The sequence below is a fragment of the Zootoca vivipara genome, chromosome 3 (genome assembly GCF_965207765.1).
Source record: "Zootoca vivipara chromosome 3, rZooViv2.hap1.1, whole genome shotgun sequence".
In the NCBI taxonomy this organism is placed as follows: Eukaryota; Metazoa; Chordata; class Lepidosauria; order Squamata; family Lacertidae; genus Zootoca; species Zootoca vivipara.
In genome coordinates this window covers 26,543,371-26,567,874 of record NC_142586.1, presented here as the reverse complement: position 1 = coordinate 26,567,874, position 24,504 = coordinate 26,543,371, and the positions used below count along the sequence as shown (strand labels likewise).

Sequence of the window (24,504 nt, the reverse complement as noted above, 5' to 3'; positions counted from 1 at the left end):
TTCTCAACAGCTGCTAAATTTCCCTACTTAACCAAATAAAATGAGATTTTATTTTTTTCCCATCTCCCAACAATACTGCAGCAGATGGCAACTTGAATGGGCGCAGGAGACAATCCCCTAAGCCTAGGATGGGAATGGTTGCATAAAGGATTTGCCTATTTGGTTTGTTTATAATCTGCACACATACACACACAAAGGCTTCATGGGATGCCAGTTTATCATGGATAAAATAACTGTGTAAAAAGCAAGAAATTCCTTCCTAAAACTGGAACCATCCAGGTTATCTTCAAAATTCCCTTTACTTCAGCACTTCACACAGAAAATAAATAAAATAAAATGTTCACTCTTACCTCACACATTTGTAATTGGAAGAACCTCCTCTCTTTCTCCATCTCTTCTGCTATTTCAGCCCCACTTATTTCTGTACGTATCATCCCGTGTAATTTAGCGTGCTCCTTTTTCTCTTTCTCTATTTTTGTCCTGTGTGGAAGAGAACCAACAAAAGGGCCATCAGCCTGAAACCTCCTTCTTTTACTTGTTTCGGGTTTTGTTTGAGAGTTGTGCTCAACACTCTAAATTAAGCTGCAACCCACCCAGAATGGTGGAGCCGTCCTGCTGAGCTGAATAGTACTAAGCTCCAGATCAACAGAGTTTTATTCTCAAACTAAAATGCTCCTCACTAAAATCAGGCCAACCTGCATAGGAATTGCTAGATTCTGTATTGTGCTGCGGGTGTGTAATCAGTTTCCATTTTTTTTACAGCTATGGAGCCCTTGGATAGTATGACGCCGTCATCAACTAGGTGTAGGGTCTAGGGAACAAAATGGGTTTCTGAAATACTCGCTGAAGAGTGGGACTGGTAATAGCCTTTTTAAAACGTGCATGAGATACCGTACCTGTACAATAAAGTATCTACGAAAGAGACACACAGACACTCATTCTTGTCCTTGCAAACAAAACAATGAACTAAAAAGCAACAACCCCAAATCACTTATTAACGAAAAGTTGGGCCACTGAAAGGTGGATGAAGTCCATTGGGAATTAAGATATCTCTGAAGCCAAACCCAGTTGACCACCTCTGTGTGTTAAGATTATAAAATTTATTTACTAAATTGCCTCACAATCCTCAAGAAGAAGTTAATGGAACATTTTACAATCACGTGGCAAACAATCCTCACAACACGGCCCACATATTACACACTCCTTTTCAGCTGCTACACTTCCTCAGCCAGTTATGTGAGCCAGCTCCCTTGTCGGGCTGAGTTTACTTTCTTTGAATGAAGCCAACACACACACACACCCGGTCAACCCAGAGCACAGCTGTCTTCCCTTCCTGTTCCTGAGCCAACTTGACATTGCACATGCAAGCCAGAAGGGCTGGGTTGGAGGCTTCCTTGTCTTACTAAGCAAGCTGCCCTTATTACCCAAAGGTCACTGTCGACCAACATGGGCAGCAGCAGTACAGCAGAGAACAAAACAGCAACACCGAGACCTACAACACATAACTAGGTTACTGGGATTAGGGGGCAGGAGTCTTCATTTTGCACTGACATTTGTGTTTATTGGTTCCCGCTGAAGCCACTGAAGTACGTGCGCTAAAAATCAAAGGCACATTTTATTTCTTAAAATTATTTGCACCCAGGAATTGCCAAGGGGCAGATTCTTAAAGAGGTAATGAGGCTCAGTATAAACAGGATGCAAATGTAACAGGGCACAAGGTACGATTCACACTTCTGCAATTCAGGAAGGGGCTTTTTGCCCTAGGATGCTCTAGGCACAAGCCTGTGTCTGGTATTTCAACATTTTCATACATATCTATAATTTCAGACATATGCAAAACCATGCAGCATAGAGAAGTGCTGAGAAAGGCTTTTTTATTATTCAGAAAATATAGGCAGCTCGGATTCCTTCATTTGCATCTGTTATACACTTGCATAAGAACTGACATAATGGGCGACATCCGTTCCGTCATCATTTCCTCAAATGTGGATGCTTCAGACCATTTTAGCAGCACAAGGCACTAAGGAAGTAAAATACCCAATTCCCAATCTTGTATTCTTAGTTCTGGCAACATTATCAGAGAACACAATAGGCAATCATTTCCCTCTACGCTTGCGTTTTCAATAACCGTAGTTGGATTAGAAGTGGGTCCGCCAACTGTAGTTTGGGCTACCTGCAAATAGCATTAACAGGGGATGTAATGCTAACCATAGTTAACTCTGAAATGGAATAAGCAATGGCTAAGCAAGTGGAGGGGTGCACAAGGTTGCCAGGTGCTATCCTGACTGCTAACCCATAGACAGGAGGTTAGGCATTATAGTTCTGCACCAGGCCATTGTGAAAAGGTCAACAGTTTGTCCCTTGAAAACAAGATGCCAAGGGAACTGAAGACCGAAGGAAGTTTCACATACAAGGGCAGAGGAAACACTATTTACCATTTTAGTTACTATCCGCTGTCATCTAAGGCTACTGAACCAAAGCAGTGGATGCATTTAATTAAACCTCCATTGCTTACAAGGATTAAAGAATACACAGAATCTCCAGAGCTGTAATTCAACCCCTTGGGCAAACTAATCATCAATTTATATAATTTCTGTTAAAGGAGATGTCTGGAGCCAATCTAACACAGGCAGCACAGAAACACAAGTATTATCTTTCTCCTTCTCTCTCTCTGGAAACTGAATTCTTGGAAGGAGTACACTACACAGCAGCTATGTAAAAAAAATCCAAAAAAAACCAAGCAAGCAAGCTCCTCCGGAATAATTTATTGTTCAAATGATGTTCATTATATGTTTAACACAGGCACATTTACTATAGTCCTCTAACGCAAGGTACTTTCCAAGAGCTGCCTCCGAGCACAGCAATTATTTCTTTCTGGCAACGTAACTCAGATCCATGAAACAGGAAGTGATGGTAGCCTTGCTGCAGGCAGGAGAGGGGCTTTTTTGTCTGTTTCTTTTAAAGGCTTATGTGCTGCAAAAGTTCCACAAAAGAGCTGGGATACTGCTGGAGGGAGAAAGAGTCATCTCACTTAAAGGCCTCGGTCAGCCTAAAACGCTTTCTGATTAGGACTTCCAGATTTACAGAACATGGTGAAATGAAGCAGGGAAACGATTTCAAAAGTTGTAGAACAAACTGGCTCCCGAATGCCAAAAACCTGGACGTAGGTGTTCCGGTTTTCAAACGTTTTCCTGAAGCTGAACGTCCGACACGGCTTCTGCTTGAGTGCAGGAAGCTCCTGCAGCCAATCGGATGCCGTGCCATGGTTTCCGAACAATTTCGGGAGTTGAACGGACTTCCGGAATGAATTAAGTTCGAGAATCAAGGTTCCACTGTATTCTGAAAGCTTATTGTAGAGTCTTCTATAATGCTTAAGCAGCAGACATCATAGCAAACCAGGGTCTTCTTCAAGAATTCTGGTACATAATTGGAATCTGAAGCACGGAAGAGGCAGTTTGTCGCAATATCAAGTTTTAGTGAGAAGGCACACTCTAGCTTGGGAAGCCATAGAAATGTAGGAAGCTGCCCTCTACAGAATCAGCCAGCGGGTCCAGCTAGCTCACTTGTTGTCTATACTGACTAGCAGTGCCTCTCTAAAGCTGCAGACAAGGGCATTTCTCAGCCCTTCCTGGAGATCCCAAGGACTGGGCATGGCATTTTTGCATGCAAAACACGTGCTCTGAGTTTACAGCTCCCTCCTGTCTGCTGAGAGTGCAAATTATTTTCTTCTACTGTATATGCTTTGTCTGCATACCATGCTGTTAATGTTCAATCTTATAAAGGACAGTCTAACAGAACAAAGGCAAAGCGAGTGCTCAGATTTTAAACCCAGCCAGAGCTACTCATAGGCCCACGGTTAATTACTGGCACTTTTATCATAAAGTATTGAATAGCACTGTTGCAACAACCACTTCGAGGCACTGTCAGAAGTAGCTTTTCCTTTAGTGCTATCACAGACGCATCAACAAGAGGATGGTATTTCATCCGCGTATAATAAAATGTGAAGGCAGCCTTGCTGCAGGCAGAAGGGGAGCTTTTTGTTTGTTAGCTTTTAAGGAAACATGCACTGCAGTACTGCATGGAGAGTGGGACGCACACCAGGCTTTTAAATAAAAAAACCCACATCAGAAGTTGTGCAAAATGGTGTGAATATTGCTGGAGGGAGACAGGTCCATCTCATTCAAAGGCCTTCGGTAGCCTAAAAAGCTTTTTGCTTAGGACTTCCGATTCACAGAACATGGTGGAAGGGAGTAGGGAAGCTCTCTCAAGAGAAAATATTATAGAAGAGTTTCTTAAAGTATTCCATGGATTTGAAATAATAACACTGTCCAAATGAAGGAACTGGTACTGGCCACATCTTCTTTCAGCCCCAAAACCTCAACTTTCATTTTTTGTGGGGATACTAATGTGCTGCTGGGTTTGCTTTGGTGCTGAAATAGTTGTTGACCATTTTTACTGCTGTTATTGGTATTCTGCTAGGCATTGTGTTATCAACACAGCTGTTCTACTGTCAACTTCACCATTGTTCTATGGTCTCATTTATGTGATCACTGCATTTTTGTATGTTGGAAGCTACCTAAAAGGCAGCCTCAAATATATATTAAATAAAAAGATTTCACTTCCTTGAACACAGAGGTAAATTTGGCAACAAGTAGGCAATATCTGGAGAAGCCTTGGGCATGGGAGAAAATTTAACAATGGCTTCCATTGGCCAAAGGATGGAGCTTTCATGCCCTGCATGGCTCTGTATTCCTCCTGCCCCTCTTGTCTACAGTGACTACTGGTCTCCTAGACCCTTTCCCATCCTTTGACTGTCTCCTTAAAAATCTACTTCTCTTATTTTTTACAAAAGGAGTATTAAATACAACATTGGTTTTCTGTGCCAGGGGCAGATGGGGCTCGTCAACCTGGGAAGGTAGCCCACATAGGAGAAGGAAAACTCTGATCCTAAACCTCTGCTGCCTTGCAGGATATCTTTGGGAGAAGAAAGGCTGAGGAGTAAACCCTACACAAGTCCAAAGTGGAGTGCCTAAGATGGTTGGATGGTGCCTTGCACACCTACTTCTGGCAACTCCTGCAGCCAAATGTATTGCTCTGATTTCCTTTGAACCACATCAGCAAGGCTGAGAGGGGTTTGTGGTTTTTTGTCTGGGCAGTTCAGGACCTCGAAACACACTGCCCAGGCTTGCACCCCAGGGAGGTCAATTCAGTGCTGCCAACACAGTGGTTTGACTTCACCCCTGGAGGTGCACTGCATTGTCTCTTGAGAAAGATGGATGCCAACAAAAGTGTTGCTGCAACATGAAGCTAAACCAGTAGGATTTCTCTCCCTTCACCTGCTACACACATTGAAGGAAACTAATCTTTCCTTACACACTCAATTTATCACTGAAAGGCCCACTAAATTGCACTGTAATAAGATTCTGAGTTGCAAAGCAAATTTTCAGTATTCTGCACCAACAGGTTCATTCAATGAGGGCATCTTGAGAAGGATTCTCAGTGGTTGCTCCACTCTTATTTCATCTCAGGGGTTTTTTAAAGCTAGAATTATGCAGCATTGGGTGACTTTACCTTGATGTATTTTACTGTTCCTCAGCTAAAGACTTCACCAGATTACGTACTCTTTTGAAACAGTCATGCACAATTGTTAAAAGGCAACATAATGTGTTCATATGTTAAAAGGCACGAGCACATTCAAAATGGTTTTTAAATGAGATAGTATTTGTTTCTTAATTGCTCCTGAGGAAGTTTATTGACTCAAAATGCACCGGGCCTTAATAAACAAAGAGACTCCTGTGCACCTTTGAGATTTCCTCATTTTCTATACTGGTGTCCCATTTCTCAGCCAGTGCTAACCTCTCAAAATAGCAGTTTAGGAATCTTGTATTGAGAGCTCCTGAACAGGAAACTAGTATAAATCATACAAAACCAATGCATGCACATATAAAGAGCATACTAAGTACTTCTGGTAAGGTATTAGCACGCAAATGTTTTCAACTAATTTTTTTATAAAAAAAAACCTTAGAAAGAAGTTATACCAAGTGATAATCAACGATTAGAAAGTATATAAAGTCCCACTAATTTCAAGGGGACTGAGATATGTTTGCCACTCAAATACTGCATAATCAAATAATGTTTTGCAGATGTCAGGCGCCGCAGCTCAAGCCCTGACGTAATTTATTATATCAGCTTGCCTCACCTCCTGCACAACACACCTTTCAACTAAACCACCTAACCAATTCAGCTTCAAACCATTAAGTAATAAACACACACATGACTGGATCAGCCTCAGGTAGCTAAACTGGAACTGCACTGACCTAAATCCTTCATGAATTAAAAACTTGGGTTGCAACTCTACGCAGTCCTGAGTGTGGTGAACAAAGTGGCTCTTCCTTCTGAACAAATGTACATTAGCAACAAATCCAAATTACTGGCTATTTGACAGAAAGAAAATACATACACTTTTGTTTCATAGTCTTTCCACGCTTTATCAAAAGGTTTCTTCAGATCCTGCAAAAAAATAAACATTTTTTAAAAGTTAACTGTTCATTCTGAAGCATCCTTCAAATCACCCAAACCAGTATTTATTTATTTTTGCAGTCAGGAACTCCTTTGTCACCCTTTGAACGCACACAGGTTTTGATTCATTCTATAAGCTTCTAATGACTCAGTGGGAGATGAAACAACAGGAAGTCCAACGTACACCACCCTCCATTGATTTCTGTGGGAGCAAAGATCATCACACTGACCCCAAGCACCTACTCAAAACCAACATTAACTTTGAGTAACTCAAACTATCTGAGAGATAGCTGGGTCTGAAGAAGTAAAGCAGCTGTGAACTTCCACTCCATTTATATGCTATTCCCTATCCTACAGAAACTCCCTGGAGTCTTTTCAGTCCATCTCCTCTGTTCGCCAATCACAAAAGTAGCTCAAGCAGAAAAAATAATAGAGAGAGAGAGAGAGAGAGAGAGAGAGAGAGAGAGAGAGAGAGAGACAGACAGACAGACAGACAGACAGACAGACAGACAGACAGACAGACAGACTTGAATATTTGGCTCTATCATTCCTGCTCCACTCTTTAGATCCCCTCCCTTCCTTCCCTCTTCCCATGGAAATGCCTTTCTTGCCTAAAGCCACAGTGTTCAGGCTCCTTGCCCCCCAAAGACGGTACTTTCATATAATATATGTAGCAGAACAACTCATTCTTATTTCAGTGGTACACAAAACCTTTGTATGTTCCATATCCTATTCGCCACTTGAGTAGCAATGCAGACCGTATTACTGTACCTCCTCACCTCCAGCTTACCTGTAACCACATCCACTGCCTACAGCCCATCAGATTCCACTTACCTGAGTCAGACTCAGACTCTGCTGCAGCCTAGTGCACGGCTAAGCTATGCCACTAGCCTGTCAACATTTTTTGTTTTTTGTTTTGCTTCCAGGATTCTCCCTGAGGGGAACATTGGAGGCAGACCTTGAGCTGGCAAGCATTCTACACTGTTCTCCTTTCCGTTTACAGAGGGGGGGGAAATAAACAACCAAACTGGGAAATTGTGAGGTTATTTGAACATGGATACTTTGATAACTGTGAAAGGTTGAGTTCTGTTTAAAGTGTCTTGAGAGGTACACGAGACAGAGTGAACAAGTCCAACCCTGCCCCTCACAGTATCTCCCAAAGGAGAATTCTGGGTGGGAAATAGCATTGAAACAGGCCCTTGGTGCCTGTTAACTCATGCTAGCCAAAACATAAATATAATTTCCCAGTCACAGCAGAGAGGGGATCTTTGCAAAGTAGCGTGCATGTTTTAAATGGGTAATAAATCTTTAAAATGACATAATCATTGTTTTATGGTCACTTGCAAGCATCTCCAGCACTGTTGTCTTTCAATGCTCTTTAATATATGATGTATTTTCAAGCATTTTGCAAAAGTCAGTAAGGAACTTCTTCATTTGTGTTTGAATGTGATTATGATGTTTACTATATAGATATTAAATACAAAATTGGCAGGGCTCCCATCTGCCTGGGAGCCATATTTCTTAACACCAGGAAAGTGGATTATTCACTGTATTAGATACTTAGAAGTACTAGCTCAAAAAAAGGCAAATTTAAATAAAATACTATATCTAATACTATGGATATGACGGGTTGTAATGAGTGGTTCTCCATCTGAAATATGCTTATGCTGACAAGGACAACAACATAAACCATATATTGGTAAAATATATAGATATATACAACATACCCCTTTCACTCCTTTTAGATCTCCTTTCAGCAAACTGTCCAGTGGAAAAGTGATGATGTTGTTCATGTTCTGGATCTACAATGAGATTGCAATAGTTTTAAAACATGTTTGCTCTTAGGCTCAGTAGTCTTACATTGCCGGACAGATCTAGGAGCATCCAAACCTTGGGGAGCGACAAGTCAAAAGAGAGAACAGTGTGAGTGCACATAAGAGAAGGTTAAGGGGTGATATGATAGCCATGTTCAAATATATGAAAGGGTGTCATATGGAGGAGGGAGAAAGATTGTTTTCTGCTGCTCCAGAGAAGTGGACACGGAGCAATGGATTCAAGCTACAAGAAAGAAGATTCCACCTAAACATTAGGAAGATCTTCCTGACAGTAAGAGCTGTTCGGCAGTGGAATTTGCTACCAAGGAGTGTGGTGGAGTCTCCTTCTTTGGAGGTCTTTAAGCAGAGGCTTGACAGCCATATGTCAAGAATGCTTTGATGGTGTTTCCTGCTTGGCAGGGGGTTGGACTGGATGGCCCTTGTGGTCTCTTCCAACTCTATGATTCTATGATTCTATAACATATCATTATGAAAACATAGCAGAGATAGCTTTCTTGAGTATGCACTGATTCCTTGGGAAGACCTCATGGTGCCCCTTCCTGTGCTTTGGTCCCCAAGAGGTGCAGGACTCTAGTTTCCACATTTGAGGAAAGGGAAAAGATAATGACAGATTCCCTTCTTAGAAGTTGCCTTATTTCATTATTACTAACTCACAGTGCACAAGGTGTGGCTGTTTTCTCTTGCTATTGCGTTAAATTTTAACTTCCTCCAAATAACAGGGCAGGCATGCTGGCAACAGATGGAGCATTATACTGTATATGTATGTGATAAAAATTACAGATCCATACCTAGAAGTGTGGCTTTCTGTATTTTTTAAAAATCACTAATTCACCTGATGCACTCTGTAATGGTCTGTGATCATTCTCTACTTAACAAACAAAAGCACAGAGGAAATAAAGTTTTGAAACAGGTGTCTAAGCAACTTGTAGACTACAGCAGAATAAAGCAAATCAACATCTGCCAGCAATAAATAACAATTCAATCTAACACTATCGTCAAGAAGGGAACCTCAAACCTAAAGAGACCATTAGAATACAAAAATAATTGGAGTTGGCTTTAGTAAGAAACAATGCAAAAGAAAAACAGGCCTTCCCAAAGCGTTTTTCTATTGCCACATAACCAATGAGCCATTTCAGGTGCAGCACAAGGCCACAGCTCAGTTCATGTGTAACAATAAACCAAACCATGGTTTAGTGTGAATGCCTAAGTGTATGAGCTCCCAGAGAGGAGCAAAACCAACCACCAACTCAGGTTCAGAGTGAAGCAGCCATAATCTCTTCTTTAGAAGACAGCACGCTTGCACGTTCCTGCTAAGCCAAGGTTAGCGTTACATGCCAACTAGGTCAATGGCTGCATTAACACGTAACACTAAACTGGGGTTTAACAATATATAGATGAGCTCCAGTGAGAGTTGGCTGCAGTATTCCAACACATACTACTACACTACTAAAGATCTATTCATATGTGCACCATGTCACATAAAAGGGACTTTCACCCTTTTATGTGACATGGTGCACATATGAATAGATCTTTAACCACAATGGATGTAAGTATGACAGGATGGTTGAGGGGTATGCTATCAGCATTAAGTAAACTTGTCCATACAGCCTTCCAAAGACAAACTAACCAAAGTTACATGAGACTATCACCATACAACTGTCCTAAGGAAAGTTGGAGGCAGTTTACACAAGTGTATTCAGTGATCAGTGCCAAATGAATGACAGAAGCTTTGGCAAGGAATAATACTGTGCTCTGCCAAGGAAAGTGTTTAATTACTTTTTTCTGGAAAGTGCTCGACATACTGATATCAAGGCAAACAATAAAAGGGGTTTCACAAAGTGCTTGGAAATATTATACACACAACACAGAAGTGAGCTCTCATGAAAAAGAAGAAAGACACAATGTATTAATTTTCAAATTGATTAAAAACACACACACACACACACAAAGACACATAGACTCAATTTGAAATTTCATTTTCATGAGTGGAAACTAAAACGTAACAAGCAGTTTTGAAAACAAGGGTTTAGCAAGAAGGCTTGTAAAAACAGTAAAAGCTCTATTTAATGGTTTTTAATTGTGGAATTTCAAAACTAAGGTGTTGGGTTTTTTTTAAAAAAATTAATAAACCCAATGCTCAACAGAGCTTATTCCACCACTCATTTCTTAGAGGACTGCAGTTTAATTATTACAAAAGATCAACAAAAGGAATCAATCACAAAGGCAATGGAGGGAAAGGTGCTTTTGGAGAATATACTGTAAGTCTATAGGGGAAAGGGATATTGACAGCTGTCCTTATAAACCCAGTCCCTGTGATGTTTTATAGAAAGCTTTAAAAAAACAAAAAACCACACAACCCACTGGTTTTATTGGCTTTATTTCAACCCAAACACTCCTAATTCTGTTCACATGCTGTGTACCCCTTGCCACATGTCTGCTAATATTTGACAATCTGTAGCACAACACATTAACTGTTTCCATCTGATATGAACTTTCGTTTAAAGTTAGCTACGCTGCACTCCTACTGCTTTGCCCTTCCACCTCTCCTTCTTGGTACTGTTTTAGGAGTATGCTCAATCGGTCAATGATTAGGTATCTTTAATGGCCCTTCAATGCGTACAGTTTTTCTCTGGATGCTGCCATCATCTGGCATCTTATGTGAGTCTAGGAAACAAGTACTGTATTTTTTCCGTGTATAACACGCCCCCATGTATATGACGACCCCCTATTTTTTGGAACTACAAATTAAGGAAATGGGGGGAATTGCCCAGTTGTTGAGCTTGGGGGGTTGGTTGCTCACCTGCCCTATCGCCGCTGACAATCTCCTGCTCGTGGATGCCACCAATCGCCTGTCCCCCCTCTACACTATCCGTGTATAAGACGACCCCCAATTTTTAACATTTATTTATAATGAAAAAATATTGTCTTATACTGTACAGTTGTACCTCCGGTTACGTATCCCTCCAGTTATGCAAACTTTGGGATACGTAAGTGGCAAACCCGGAAGTATATTTCCGGGTTTTTGCCGTGTGTGCATGCACAGAAGCAATAGACCAGGGGTCCCCAGACTTACCGCGCAGTGGGCCGGTGCCCGCCGCGCCAACCGCGCAGCGGGCCGGAGGGTAGGGGAGTGCGCGCGCAGCGGGCCGGAGGGCGGGGGAGTGCGCGCCCGTGCGCATGCGCTCATGCGCCCGTGCGGGGAAAAAATCGCCGAAAATCGCTTGTGCGCATGCGTATGGGCCTCCCCCGACCCGGAAGTGCATCGGAAATGACCTCTTCTGGGTCGGGAGAGGCCCATACGCATGCGCACAAAGGATTTTTGCCGATTTTTTGCCGATTTTTTAGATCGTCGCCGCGCCGTGCGCCGTAAGAGCGGGCGGCGGCAGCGGGCGGCGGGGGTCGTCGCGGGCCAGATTGGGAGGCCGATTGGGCCGCATCCGGCCCGGGGGCCGTAGTTTGGGGACCCCTGCAATAGACCGCTTCTGCGCATGCGCAGAAGCACTCTACCGCCGGGCGTGCATGTGTGCACAGAAGCAGTCCCCCCAGTTGCAGAAACCTTGGGATCCGACCGGAGCTCCAGAACGGATCCTGTCCACAACTGGAGGTACCACTGTACATGGAAAACTACAGTACTTAGGGTAGGATATACTTGCCAGTGCATCGCCACAGTATTCCCAGCCGTGCAGGGGTGCCACATTGGCATTAAAGATAGGTGTGCTGCTTATATGTAGAGTGGGAAGTTACTGAGAAAGGAACTTTTTCAACCATTGGACAACTGGGATGGGGACAGAGCAACTCACATAAAAATGCCTTGCTACTCACTCTTGAGGCACTAAATATTACGTAAGTGCTGTTATACTGGAAAGGGCTTGTGAGTGGCACAGCTGTCTTTTTTAAAGTATCTTCTTCCAACATCCGAACAAACACTATCAGTGCCGTTCAACACAATCATACTGCGATGCAATGTGGAGACCGGGTCAAAATGACTCATCCTCTTCCCCCCATTTTTCATTCCCAGCTCCCAGGAGAGGGTTCGGTTCAGTCAGAGGATAGCAATTAATGTTATTAAGGGTTTAAAAAGAAACCAATTATAAAAGAGGCTGGGCGTCTCTCCTTGAGACGGCTAGATAACAAAGTTGTCTTTACAACCATTTACAATATCCACTGCATGCACACATGAAACATTTCCCCACAGTAATCAGATTTCAACTCTACAGACATTCACATTTCCAAATTAAAGCTCTGTTAGCTAAGCTTCAGAAAGGGCTATTCAGTTTTCGTTTTTTTTAAAAAAACACCACTAAGTCAGAGTACTGTATATTCTACTGCACTTCCTCAGATGCCACTGGAAGGTTACTGCAAAATTTGAAGGGTAGCTAAGCTTAATGTCTATCAAAGCTTTGGACTTTGTATGAGATCACGTATTAAAGATTAATACCATTAATACCAAAGCTACACCATTCAGTTCCAAGTCTACATATAATAATAGTTTTAGGGAGGGCCAAATTATTTCATACCAAGTTTTTGAAGAGCGCCGTCAACTCCTTTGTAAATACTGCAAATTTTAGAAATGCTGTTCCTAAATCTGGATCATCCCTGCAGACGCAGTTTCCTCCAAATTTCTCCAGTGCTTGAGTGTACTGTTCTTCATTTTCCACATGAGCTTCAAAGAGAACAAAGATCATGTTAATTTCAATTAGGGTCTCCAGTAATGCAAAATATCCCCTGCAGTTGGAAAATAGTTGCATTTGAACACTTTCAATTTTGTATTTATATTTTAAACATTTGTTAAGATTTAAAGCAACCCACAAGATAATGCATATTAGATAAAAAAGATCTCCAAAATGGAGGGAAAGGTCATCAAGGTGTCATAACCTGCACTAAAACTTTAGATTCTGATCGCACATCATGCAAACAAAAACCCCTCTATTCCTTAGATCCTTGCAAATCAAACAGCTTAATAATTTAATAACAATCACCTATGTCTTATACATCAAAAATCTAACAAAAACCGGCTAACTAATTAACAATTACTTAGTTGCATGTTTCTGGAAACCTACGTCCTGCCAGAAAAAGCTTCCCGTTTCATTTCAACGGGGAACTATCACTCTGCAGCAAAACGAACAACGCCGAATGTATAGGTATATACAAAGTGCACATACAAAGTGTATGAATCAGGGTCCAAAGTATCAGAACAGATCTTATACAGCAAAGGTAAACAGATGCAGAACATAGTAAACAGATAACATACAGGAAAAGTGAACAGAAAATTCCAAACATTCAAAGATATAAAAGGAGGCCAGCCTAGAGAGGCAATCGTCCTTTCCAACACTGTCCCTCTAACCGAAGTGTGCACAATGTTTTACCCACATTTGCAAAGGTTGGGAAGGAGCTGCTGTGGCCAAAGCTCTCTTGACTGCTATAGCACTTGGGGGGGGGCTGCAGTGCTAAACCTATGGGAACAGTGCCTCAAGCTCTGTTTGCTGCAAGGTATTCCCACCTCTGAAACATTGCAGTCTCCTTTGCCAGCAAACATGCCCCACAATTTGAGAACTACTCTAGTAATGTGCAGTTCTGGTGTCGGACACAAAAGACCGTACCTGGGATCTTCTGAATGCAAGCATGTGCTCTACCACGAGCTACAAATATTTTACTTTATATTTTAGGGTTGTCACACTGATCAAATGACCGGTCAAATGTGAGTTATATTATTTGCCAATGGTCAATTGGATTGTCACTTACTGGATTGTCACTTATTGGATACTAGTGGATTTCAGCCCATTCAATAACGGGCGCTAGAATCCGGGGTTCGGAGAAGCGCTTGCGCAGCGCTTCTCTGAAGCCTGGGACCTGTCCCTGTTGTCGGCGGCAGGGGGGCAGGAAGGAGACATCCCAGGGTTCGGAGAAGCGCTTGCGCAGCGCTTCTCCGAAGCCTGGGACCTGTCCTTATTGTCGGCGGCAGGGGGGCAGGAACGGAGGAGGAGAAAGCACTGCTTTCTCCTCCTTCCTTCCTCTCCTCCAGCCGCCGACAGGAAGGACGCGGGACACAAATGCCTACCGCGCCGCCGCTGCTTCGCGGCCTCCCGCCGCTCCTCTTGCGGTGTCCGGCCAGGAGCGGCGGTTGGAGGAGGCAGGGGGGGGGAGAGTGTGCGCGTGCAGTCTCTCCGTCCAATCCCTGTGTCCCTGGGGCACATGCGCAGTAACCCAGGGACACACAGAAAACTTGGACGCAGAGACACTTGCATATTATTATATAGGATGCTGTAGCAGTGGATTTCCTTTAAGGAGTAGGGCTATCTGTCTTTTGAGATCCCTTTCAACCTCATGGCCTTGTTCACACATAGTAGTAAGCCAAACTATAGCTTGTGAGCTTGCAAGGTCCCTGAAGAGCTCAGAGCTGCTTTGTTCATTGTCAAGCCTTTTTTCCCTTCCGATGAGCTAGGCCAAGGTTTGGCTCAGCGTGTCATCCAAACCAGAGCTTGTGGTTAAGCTCCCTCCTCACTAACCGCAAGCTGTATCCATGAACAAACCTTGGCATGGAAGTAAAGAAGAGAGGGAGGAGCAAAGAATCTGTGAGCTCCTCTCCAGGAACCTGCATGATTGAGCAGTCCTGATAACCCATAATTTGGGTCACCATGATGTACAAACCAGGCCTATAATTCTGTAACTCAATGAGGCCAAGATTGCCACTGTCTTGGAAGCAGCTTAGCTTTCAAATATTTCTTGTGGTTTCATTTGCTAGCAATGAGGACTTCTTGCCTACTAACCCGACACTCTACCCAGGGACAATCTAGCTACATAGCTGTAAATCTCCTACAGGCCGCTTGGTCTAAGCTGCAAAGATCTCCAAAACAGAACACATAAGCCTTGCAGAAATCTTTACCTCAACACTCAGAAGGAAAATGAATTGATATTGAGTGTGCTTTACAGCTAGGTTGGCAAGAGCTGGAACAGAGCAAAGGGAGCTCATTCTGTCGTGGGGATTCAAACCGCCAAGCTTCCGATCGGCAAGCCCAAGAAGCTCAGTGGTTTAGACCACAGTGCCAACCGTGTCCTCACATATATTAGTGATCAATCAATCAATACCTAACTTACAGCAATTATTTACATTTTCCCAAAAAAAGTTGGTTTCATTTGTTTTTATAGATATCTAAAGTCTCTTTTTTAACAAGGTTGGTATTTTTTAAATACTTGGCCATAATTTGACGACATTTGACTGGCCAAATAACCGACTACATGGCAGTTACAGCTAGTGTAGGAATGACCATAAGCATCACTTGAAACTTGCATACAGATCACCAGGCTGCAGTATTGCACTTACATGGCATAACACATTACGGTATATGAAAAGTTACTTTCAAGTCAGGATAAATACAATGCTCTATTAGTGAAACCCATAAAACTAAGTTTGAGGTCTTTGCAAAACCATTACTAAACTTGTTGGTTGTGGTGCAGAATTATTGTCTACAATAATTCACCACGGCCCAGCACTTGCTCCTGGAAAACTGTTACCTGCAAAATGGAACCCAACTTTATGAACACATATTATCATGGTTTCGACATTATTCTAATCTATGATCATTGATATACCCAAACCCTAAACTGTGGTCATTCTTAATTGGGTTTAGGTGTGGGGGGGAAAGAGTCAGCTTCATAAACCATGGTTTGAATTAGCCTGTTTCCCTAAACCACAGTTAAGACTAGCAACAGTTTGTCCAACTTTGAGCACAGTGTTGCGGTTAATTAGAAACACAGGATAAAGCAGGCATCCCCAAACAGCGGCCCTCCAGATGTTTTGGCCTACAACTCCCATGATCCCTCCCCCACAGGACCAGTGGTCAGGGATGATGGGAATTGTAGTCCAAAACATCTGGAGGTCCGAAGTTTGGGGGTGCCTGGGATAAAGCATCCAATCACCAGTAGAGGAGCCCAAGGCTCATTCTTCTAACATTAAATCACAGTTTAGAGTTACGTTCTAACGCCACTCCCTCTCCTCTCCTCTTTCCAGGACCATTTCACTCTTACTTCCCAGTGTTTACTATGCTTCTATGTTACTTGTGTACCAATTCAAAATTTTCATTTTCAACCCCATGCCAAACCATGTTTTCAATCTGATTTGTGGGGGAACCTATGGATTTTATCAAGCATAACTTGCAACAGTGCATACATAAACAAAGAACCATGGTTAACTCTAGAAATGAAAAGCACTCAAGAGGCAACATAAAGTGCTTATTCATGAGCTTCTGGTTGGCAAACCAGGGTTCACGGGGAATCAGCATTATGTTTGCACCAAGCACGTCTATAACACTTTCACAGATATTCCCAGCAAATGCTCAAGTAGGGCAAGTTTTCAAATACTTAGTTTTTAGCAATGTAGTTAGACTGTACATACCAAGCCCAGAAATATTTATGGCTTTTACGGATTTCTTCATTTTATAAAGAACAGTTCGGTCAACATCCAGTGCCTATAAATGAAGAAAGATAAGAAGAAGCTTTAATATTTATAAGAAACCAGCTCATTTAAATGGCTACCAGAAGAAAAAAAACATGAAAACCCTTACATACTGCAGTAATATACTGACCATCTATTGTTATAATTTAAATATATTTATATAGAATGTTCATTAGAGGATCTGGTTAGCACACTCCATTATCCTCAGGAAAAAAGGAGGCGAGTGTTTTCCAGCATGCAAAGCAGATTCATTTGTATTATAAATATTGCCTTAATAGTCCCAACATGAGCCATATTGTTAGCATTCCTACAATTTTGAACTAATATGGAAATTTCCAATAGAAATCTGGACTTCTGTGTAGCTGACGTAGCAAACAGACCAGTATATTAATAGCAACATTAACAGTAGACTTCCATTGGGTTTTATATGATTTATTTTATTAGCACACCTGACCATATTAACTTGCTGCCTGCTGTGATCCAACAAAGCAGACACAGCTTTCAATAATGCAATGCTTTTAACCAAGGCAACATATTCATGAGCTTCCAAGAGCATCCTGAACACCCTATCAAAGAAATTAAAAGATGCTCTAATGATCTTGCCTCTAAGCATGAATAGTAAAATAATGCAAGGCTACCAAAAGCCAGTGCAAGTGAAGGAGAGCAGGCAAATCATTACCGTAGTTTAATTCTCAGAAGAGTGACAAATCTTCATTTGGTCTAGAACACTACCAACCCATTTCCACACACAATACACTGCAAATAATGCCAGTGCTGTGTCCACAAAGCTTATTTTGTGTCTCAGGGAAGTCCCTAAAGGTTAGATGAAGTGCCCTTTAAACAATCTCTACTATCTACAAGCGCTGTTTTCATCCATCTGATGAAAGTAATAGCTGAAAAACAAGAGTTGCTTAGTGAAATATATTCAGTGAAATATATCTTGCATGATTTCCATTCCTTAAATATATGTTAGGTGTACCTCAAAAACTAAAATACTTCCAAGAATAAGGCAGACTTTTCATAAGAAACCCTCTGCACACAAACACATACATATAAATTTGTGTTACTGTCACCAAACTCAAACTATAGAGAAAAATATATAATTTGGCATGTGTTCAGTTGTTTAAATGTCTTGTGAATTCAAAGCATTTAGGATTCAAAAGAAAAACAACCCAGCAATGACATTCTATGTATATGTACTTACATACAGCATGTTTATAATATAAAACATCACTGTAACCAGCAAAATTCATGTCAAACTGTCAAAGATGACATGCTTTGTTTTATTCTTCACAGGATACATTAAGCATTTAAATCACGCTGGAAGCCTGCTGGGTTATGTATTTCTGTACACTGAATAATTAACTTTACTACAAAACAAAAGGAAACACACACACACAAAAACTGGAGTTTCCAACCAAAGCTACCCAGACAGCCTTGTAAAATATGCCCCGTTCTTTCCTTTGTCTGTTTTCACTTTTTAAAATAATAATTTTAAACACGAGCATTTCCTCCAGCGATTTCAGTGGAATTGTTCCTTTGCGGCACCGGGGTAATTGAGTGGTGACTAAGTAAAGCTTTTAAATGTCTTAATGGGGCTTGGTTTTTGTGTTTCACTCCTCTTGTGTGAAGAGCATTTCCCTTTAGTCCTTTCAGTGCCCTCGTCTCCTTCCCAGCAGCTGCAAATAATTTTCAAGGAAGCTCACGCCATGCATTTCATCTTCCGCTTTAAGTCTAAAAGCATATGGATGCTTCCTTCTTAACTCTAATAAAAAGCATGGCAAGATGTTTTCGGTTCCCATTCAGTTCCCATGTCTCTCTTGTTCTCCAAGTGTCAGAAACAATGATTCTTAAAATGGCTTCTGGTGATGCCTTGTAGGACAGCCATGTTCACTGAGGTACCGCATTCCTCCATTTTCTTTTAAACTGGAAGGAATGTGTCTTTGGAACTTTCAAGTATCAAGTCAAACCTGATGTTAGTTATAACATACGGATTTTATATATATATATATATATATATATATATATATATATATATATATATATATATATATATATATTAGCACAGCACAGTCCCTTCACCTGCTGCAAACAGATCTATCACACTTCCCAGCCAGGGATCTTTAGGATAGCATATTATTTATTACATAATAATGTGATTAACAGTGACTGATAATAAGTAATAATAAAGTGATTAACAGTGGCTTTAAAAAACAATGTTGACTTCCTTGGCTTGGCTTGGCACTGGTCTCAGCAAACACCACACATTTCCCTCCTTCCCAAGCCAAATTCCAAAATCTGGAACACCCTGTGGAACACCTGATGACAGCAATCGGAACATGACAGATTCTGAAGGATTCATCTCAACCATTGGAAGCTCAGAAGCCCCTGCACCCTTCTTCAACTCACTTCCATTCCCATTTCCTCAGAGGTGTGGAAATGGAAATATCACCAGAGGCCTCTCTGAGAAATGTCCATTCTCCCGCCCCCACACACTGTGATTCCTTGAGAGCTGTAAAGGCAGCAGTCCAAAGAAATGGGCCCTGGAAACTGGCACTTTTTGCAGCACCTGACTGACTCCTTAGTATGAATAACAAGTCCTCTACTCTAGAAACTGTATGTTCCAGGGTTCTGTGCATCTGGGGTGCTACTGAGCATGCTCATAACAGCATCCTTGGCACAAAGGAATGCTGTTTACGGATCCTGAAAACTACTGACAACTCCAGTGCCCTGGAAATCCACATTCCACAAGGCCCCAAACACCAGTGATGTGCGCCCCCCCCCAAGACTTCAAACCACCAGAAGACAGAGAGGTGTGCAGTCACATGCTGCGTTGAAGAAAAATTCCTAAGGAAATGTAATGCAATGTAGTGAAGTACTATAATCTGGACCAGGCACAGGCAAACTCAGCCCTCCAGATGTTTTGGAACTACAACTCCCATCATCCCTAGCTAACAGGAACAGTGGTCAGGGATGATGGGAATTGTAGACCCAAAACATCTGGAGGGCCGAGGTTGCCTATGCCTGATCTGGACATATTCCTATTCTGAGCTAGTGCATTTGAATGTTACAACAACTCTATTTGCAGTAGAGAAAAAGAAATATTATTTAACTCACAGTGCCCTGATTAAGATTAATAAGGGACGCGGGTGGCGCTGTAGTGTAAACCACTGAGCCTTGGGCTTGCCGATCAGAAGGTCGGCGGTTCGAATCCCCGCGATGGGGTGAGCTCCCATTGTTCGGTCCCAGCTCCTGCCAACCTAGCAGTTTGAAAGCATGTCAAAGTGCAAGTAGATAACTAGGTATCGCTCTGGTGGGAAGGCAGATGGCGTTACCGTGCGCTGCACTGGTTTCGCCAGAAGTGGCTTAGTCATGCTGGTCACATGACCTGGAATAGCTGTCTGCAGACAAACGTCGGCTCCCTCAGCCAGTAAAGCGAGATGAGCACCGCAACCCCAGAGTCGTCTGTGACTGGAGTTAACTGTCAGGGGTCCTTTACCTTTACCTTTTTAAGATTAATAAAGATATGGCAGCGGAGAGTGTCCATTCATATCAAAGATGCTTTCCTCAATTTCTTCCTATTTCAGTTGGTGAGTAAACCTTTTAATACTGCCAAACATTTGAATTAATACCCAGATTTTATTTTATAAGAAATATAGAAATGTATCAGATCTTAAGAGTGTCCCTTTTAGAAACACATTCAACCAGCTTTTATTCAGAGTAGCACCCACTAAAGTTAACGGGCCTAAAGTAGTCACGTTCATCAATTTCAGTAAGTCTACTTTGAATACAACTTACTTGAATCCCACTCCTAGGGAGGAATTCACCATAGTGCATGTCAATCATTCTGTCAGTGCAAGCTTTTCAGCTTGCCAAGCAATACAACCCCCCCTCCTCTCATTGGGTGCTATTCTGTGCGCTCTCCCACCACCCCCCAAGCCAATTTTGGGGGTCCATGGGTGAGAAGGAAGGAAACTTCATTGCATTAGTGGAAGTCCTTGGACAGGCTTCTGTTAGCAGGTCTAATTAGTTGAATCCCACCCCCAGGGTTGTATTCAACTCAGTCCTACTCAGAGTAGACACAATAAAAATAGCGAAGCTACATTACTAGGACAAGCATTGACCCTTACTCAGAAGGAAAATTGCCCTGAGCCTGTCCCTCCCCTGCTAACACTCAATCAACACCCAGACATGTCTAAGTTACATGCCAGACAGACAGACCATTACAATGAATCACAATATTGTTCCATTTCTTTACAGGGTTCATTTGACACTCTTTTTACAACCACCAACATAACCAACTTGTGTTGCACATCCTGATTTTTGTACCTGTGAGGCACTTCAAAGAAACCCAGAAAATAACCATTATTTATACAGATTGGCACAAGCAGGTGTAGTGATTTATTTTTAGCTGCCAATTAAGTGACTAGATTTCAGGTTGAGGGTGCTCCTGTAAGCAGTTCTGGTTAATTAGCCATAATTAGAAGTTATAGTCTCCACAGCAACCCCAGCTCTGGCACACATCGAGAAGATATTTTAAGTGATCCATTGAGCCGGGTCTTCCAAGTGCAAAGACTCTGAAACTCAAACTCAGTAGTAGTAAGCGTAAAACTAAGAGCGGTGTCCTGCCACTGATGGGAAGCTTTCATCCAGTGGAGGTTCCGACCATAGATAATTTTTGACAATACCCTCTTCCTCTCAGCAGTTCTCCATGCCACCTTCCATACCAGGTCACAAAGCTCACATGTAGGGTCAAAGCAGACCGCAGGCCAGACCTTGGACAGCTCCTGAAGCTCTCCCCTTCTAAGGTGGCTACAAGAAGTTGCAGCGGGGAGCTAGAACCAACTGGGGCCTCATGTGGGCAGATAAGGAATGAGTGCTGTAGGTTGCACTTCACTGGAGGAACTGGTTGGGTGGCTAAAGGGCCCTTGCCTTATTTAGCAGTCTTCTGACTTCTGCAAGGCTGGGGAAATAAGACTACTGTAGGAGACAGATCTCTGAGTCAGAGGATGGAAGCAGGAATGAGTCCTCTTTCTTGGCTTCTGCCCAGTGAAGCTACCTTTACCTCTTCTGAGTCCTTCACCATGCACAGCAAGGCCCCCAGCTTGTGAGTCATCACGATAGGCATTTGAAATACATATTTTATCTCAATGTACGTACACATTTATAAATATATTTTACCCGTAAATAAGCAATTTTTAAAAACATGTTTGGGGTTTTTTAAATGGAGCACTACATTGAAAAATTCAGATAACTGCAAAACCCTGTGGATTATTAATTGCATTCCAATGTACACAACAGCCGGGGAGGTGTGCGGATCAGGCCCGTTTGCATAGGAATACATGGAAATTAAGTTCTTCAAAGGTCCCCAGTGCACAGATAAGCAGCGCAGAAACATGCTCGAGCTTAATGTTCAGCAAATAAAGCATTTCTCTCTAAGAACAATGTTAACAACACTTGCGGGCCCTATAAAACATTTGCTGCACCCAGGTTGACAATTGCCTAGTGTGCATCAGTCAAGCATATCATCACATGGTTTCACTGCACAAAGAACCTCCCTTGTCCTCTTCAAGAACCATATCCAGGTGCTTTAAAAAACCCAACAAAGGATTTTAGCACACAGAAAGCTATATAGCACAGAAGAGGGAACAGAGGAAAGTTAATTTTTTATTTATAATTATAACTTGAATTCATCCTAGCAGAGCAGAAACATGAGAGGTTTCACTGAACTGCCATAAATAGTAAGGATAACATGACATTGACAATATCCCTATGTTGATAAGCTAAAGATATCAAACTCTGGATAGGAGCTTCCTTAGACGGCCACTGTCATGTATTCCCACGCTGCTCCCCAAGATGTACCATTGACATACATGAAACAACATCAGTAAAAGCAATGCAGTGGTACCTTGGTTCTCAAACGCCTTGGTACTCAAACACTGCAAACCCAGAAGTAAATGTTCCGGTTTGCGAACATTTTTCAGAAGCCGAACGTGCTCCGTTTTGAGTGTTACGCTTCCGATTTGAGTGTCACTCTTTCGTTTTGAGTGTTATGCTGAGGTCTGTCTGTTTTAGCTATTTATTTTGTGTTTTTGCGGCTCTTTTTGTTTTGTTTTTGTGACTGTGTGGAACCCAGTTCAACTACTGATTGATTGATTGATTGATGCTCTCATTTTATGGATCAATAGTCTCATTAGATAGTAAAATTCATGTTAAATTGCTGTTTTAAATTGCTGGAACGGATTAATCCATTTTGCATTACTTTCTATGGGAAAGTGTGCCTTGGTTTTAGAACGCTTTGGTTTTGGAACAGACTTCCGGAACAGATTAAGTTTGAGAACCAAGGTACCATTGTACTAGATTTGCACTGTTACTTTACCTATCCATTGATATATTATTATTTTTTTAAACCAAACCCAGTCAAGGTTCAAATTGTTCATTTTATGTTTATTCCCAGGTAAGTGGGGTTAGGATTACAACCTTAAACTCCTTACAGCCCCAAAGGACAAGTCAACACGCATCTTGGAAAATTTGCCCCATTATTTGCTTTCAAATGGGAAATCTGGTCAATGCTAGCTGTAATGGCACCTCACTGATACTAGGCCTTGCCTCTCACAAAGCGTACATAAACTTCTCTAACAGCAGGCAGACTAGTCTAAGGAAGCTCCACCTGCGCCATGCAAGATGCCATCATGCTAGAGAAAACTCTCTGAATCTGGCAAGAATCCCTCTGGGGAATTATAGCAGACATTTCTTCTACGTTTAAATTTTATTTTGTCACTTTTCTAAATGCACATTTTAAAAGACAACTTTGCCGTTAATAGATAAATAAAAATACTATTGAAATATAGCTGATCCATTCCACCAACATAGTTAATTTTGATATATAGATACAGTCACATGCACACAAAGTGAGAACATTGATTTAAAAAAAAGGGTTTTGCTGCATTATTATTATTCTCTCATCTATCAGGTGTCTTCCCCTCCCATACCCCAATACTTTTCTTCGTTTTCCTGGGCCTGTCCTTTCTCCTACAAAATATTTTTTGCTAGGTAATTGAAACATGCTGGAAAGTCATAGTCATGCCAGCAAACTGCCTATGAAGTCTATGTCTAACCACATAGAAGATGCTAAGTAATTGGAGGGGATGAATTAAAAGCAAGGCGAAGCCACCAAACAGAAGCCCTGGCTTAACAGACCCCAATGAAAAAAATTAGGCAACATAACAGCACGTACACATGAGCTAAGAGATCCCAGGAAGACAAAAGACCATTCCATTATCTTAAAAATGCTGCCTTATCCATCTGCCTTCCCAACTTGATGTTGGAAGCAGAACAGCAAGGATCAAGTCATTTGCAATGTAATATTTAATGCCTTGTTAATGCCTGGGCATGAGAGCTACAGCATAGATATTCCAAGAAAAATGAGTTTCTCATAGTGGTAGAACTTCAAGGGCCTCTTTCACGGTATCAGTGGTTACACCAGAATCTATCATTATGGTTATCACAATTATTTTTATTTATATCTCATTTATAAATCACTTCCCATGAGGCATCCCAAAGACTTTTTCCAATATACTAAAAACATATCTAAAGCAGTTACATATTACAAAAACATTTTTTAAAAAAATATAGTTTAAAATAGCAACAGCACATACATAAAATCAATTCAAACCCAATACCAACTGTGATAAAGAT

The 24,504-nt window shown here is 41.7% G+C and overlaps 1 protein-coding gene across 4 annotated transcripts in view; it reads right to left on the bottom strand.

Moving 5' to 3' along the window:
• Positions 1-24,504, bottom strand: part of ASAP2 (ArfGAP with SH3 domain, ankyrin repeat and PH domain 2) — a 97,114-nt gene that overhangs the window by 54,144 nt on the left and 18,466 nt on the right. For all 4 annotated transcript variants that reach the window (XM_035109873.3, XM_035109871.3, XM_035109874.3 and 1 more), the window contains exons 2-6: positions 16,747-16,819; positions 12,872-13,017; positions 8,247-8,321; positions 6,461-6,510; positions 351-480 (exon numbers count right to left, since the gene is read on the bottom strand). In XM_035109873.3, coding sequence (XP_034965764.3) covers positions 351-480; positions 6,461-6,510; positions 8,247-8,321; positions 12,872-13,017; positions 16,747-16,819 — 474 coding nt within the window. The remainder of the gene's footprint in view (positions 1-350; positions 481-6,460; positions 6,511-8,246; positions 8,322-12,871; positions 13,018-16,746; positions 16,820-24,504) is intronic.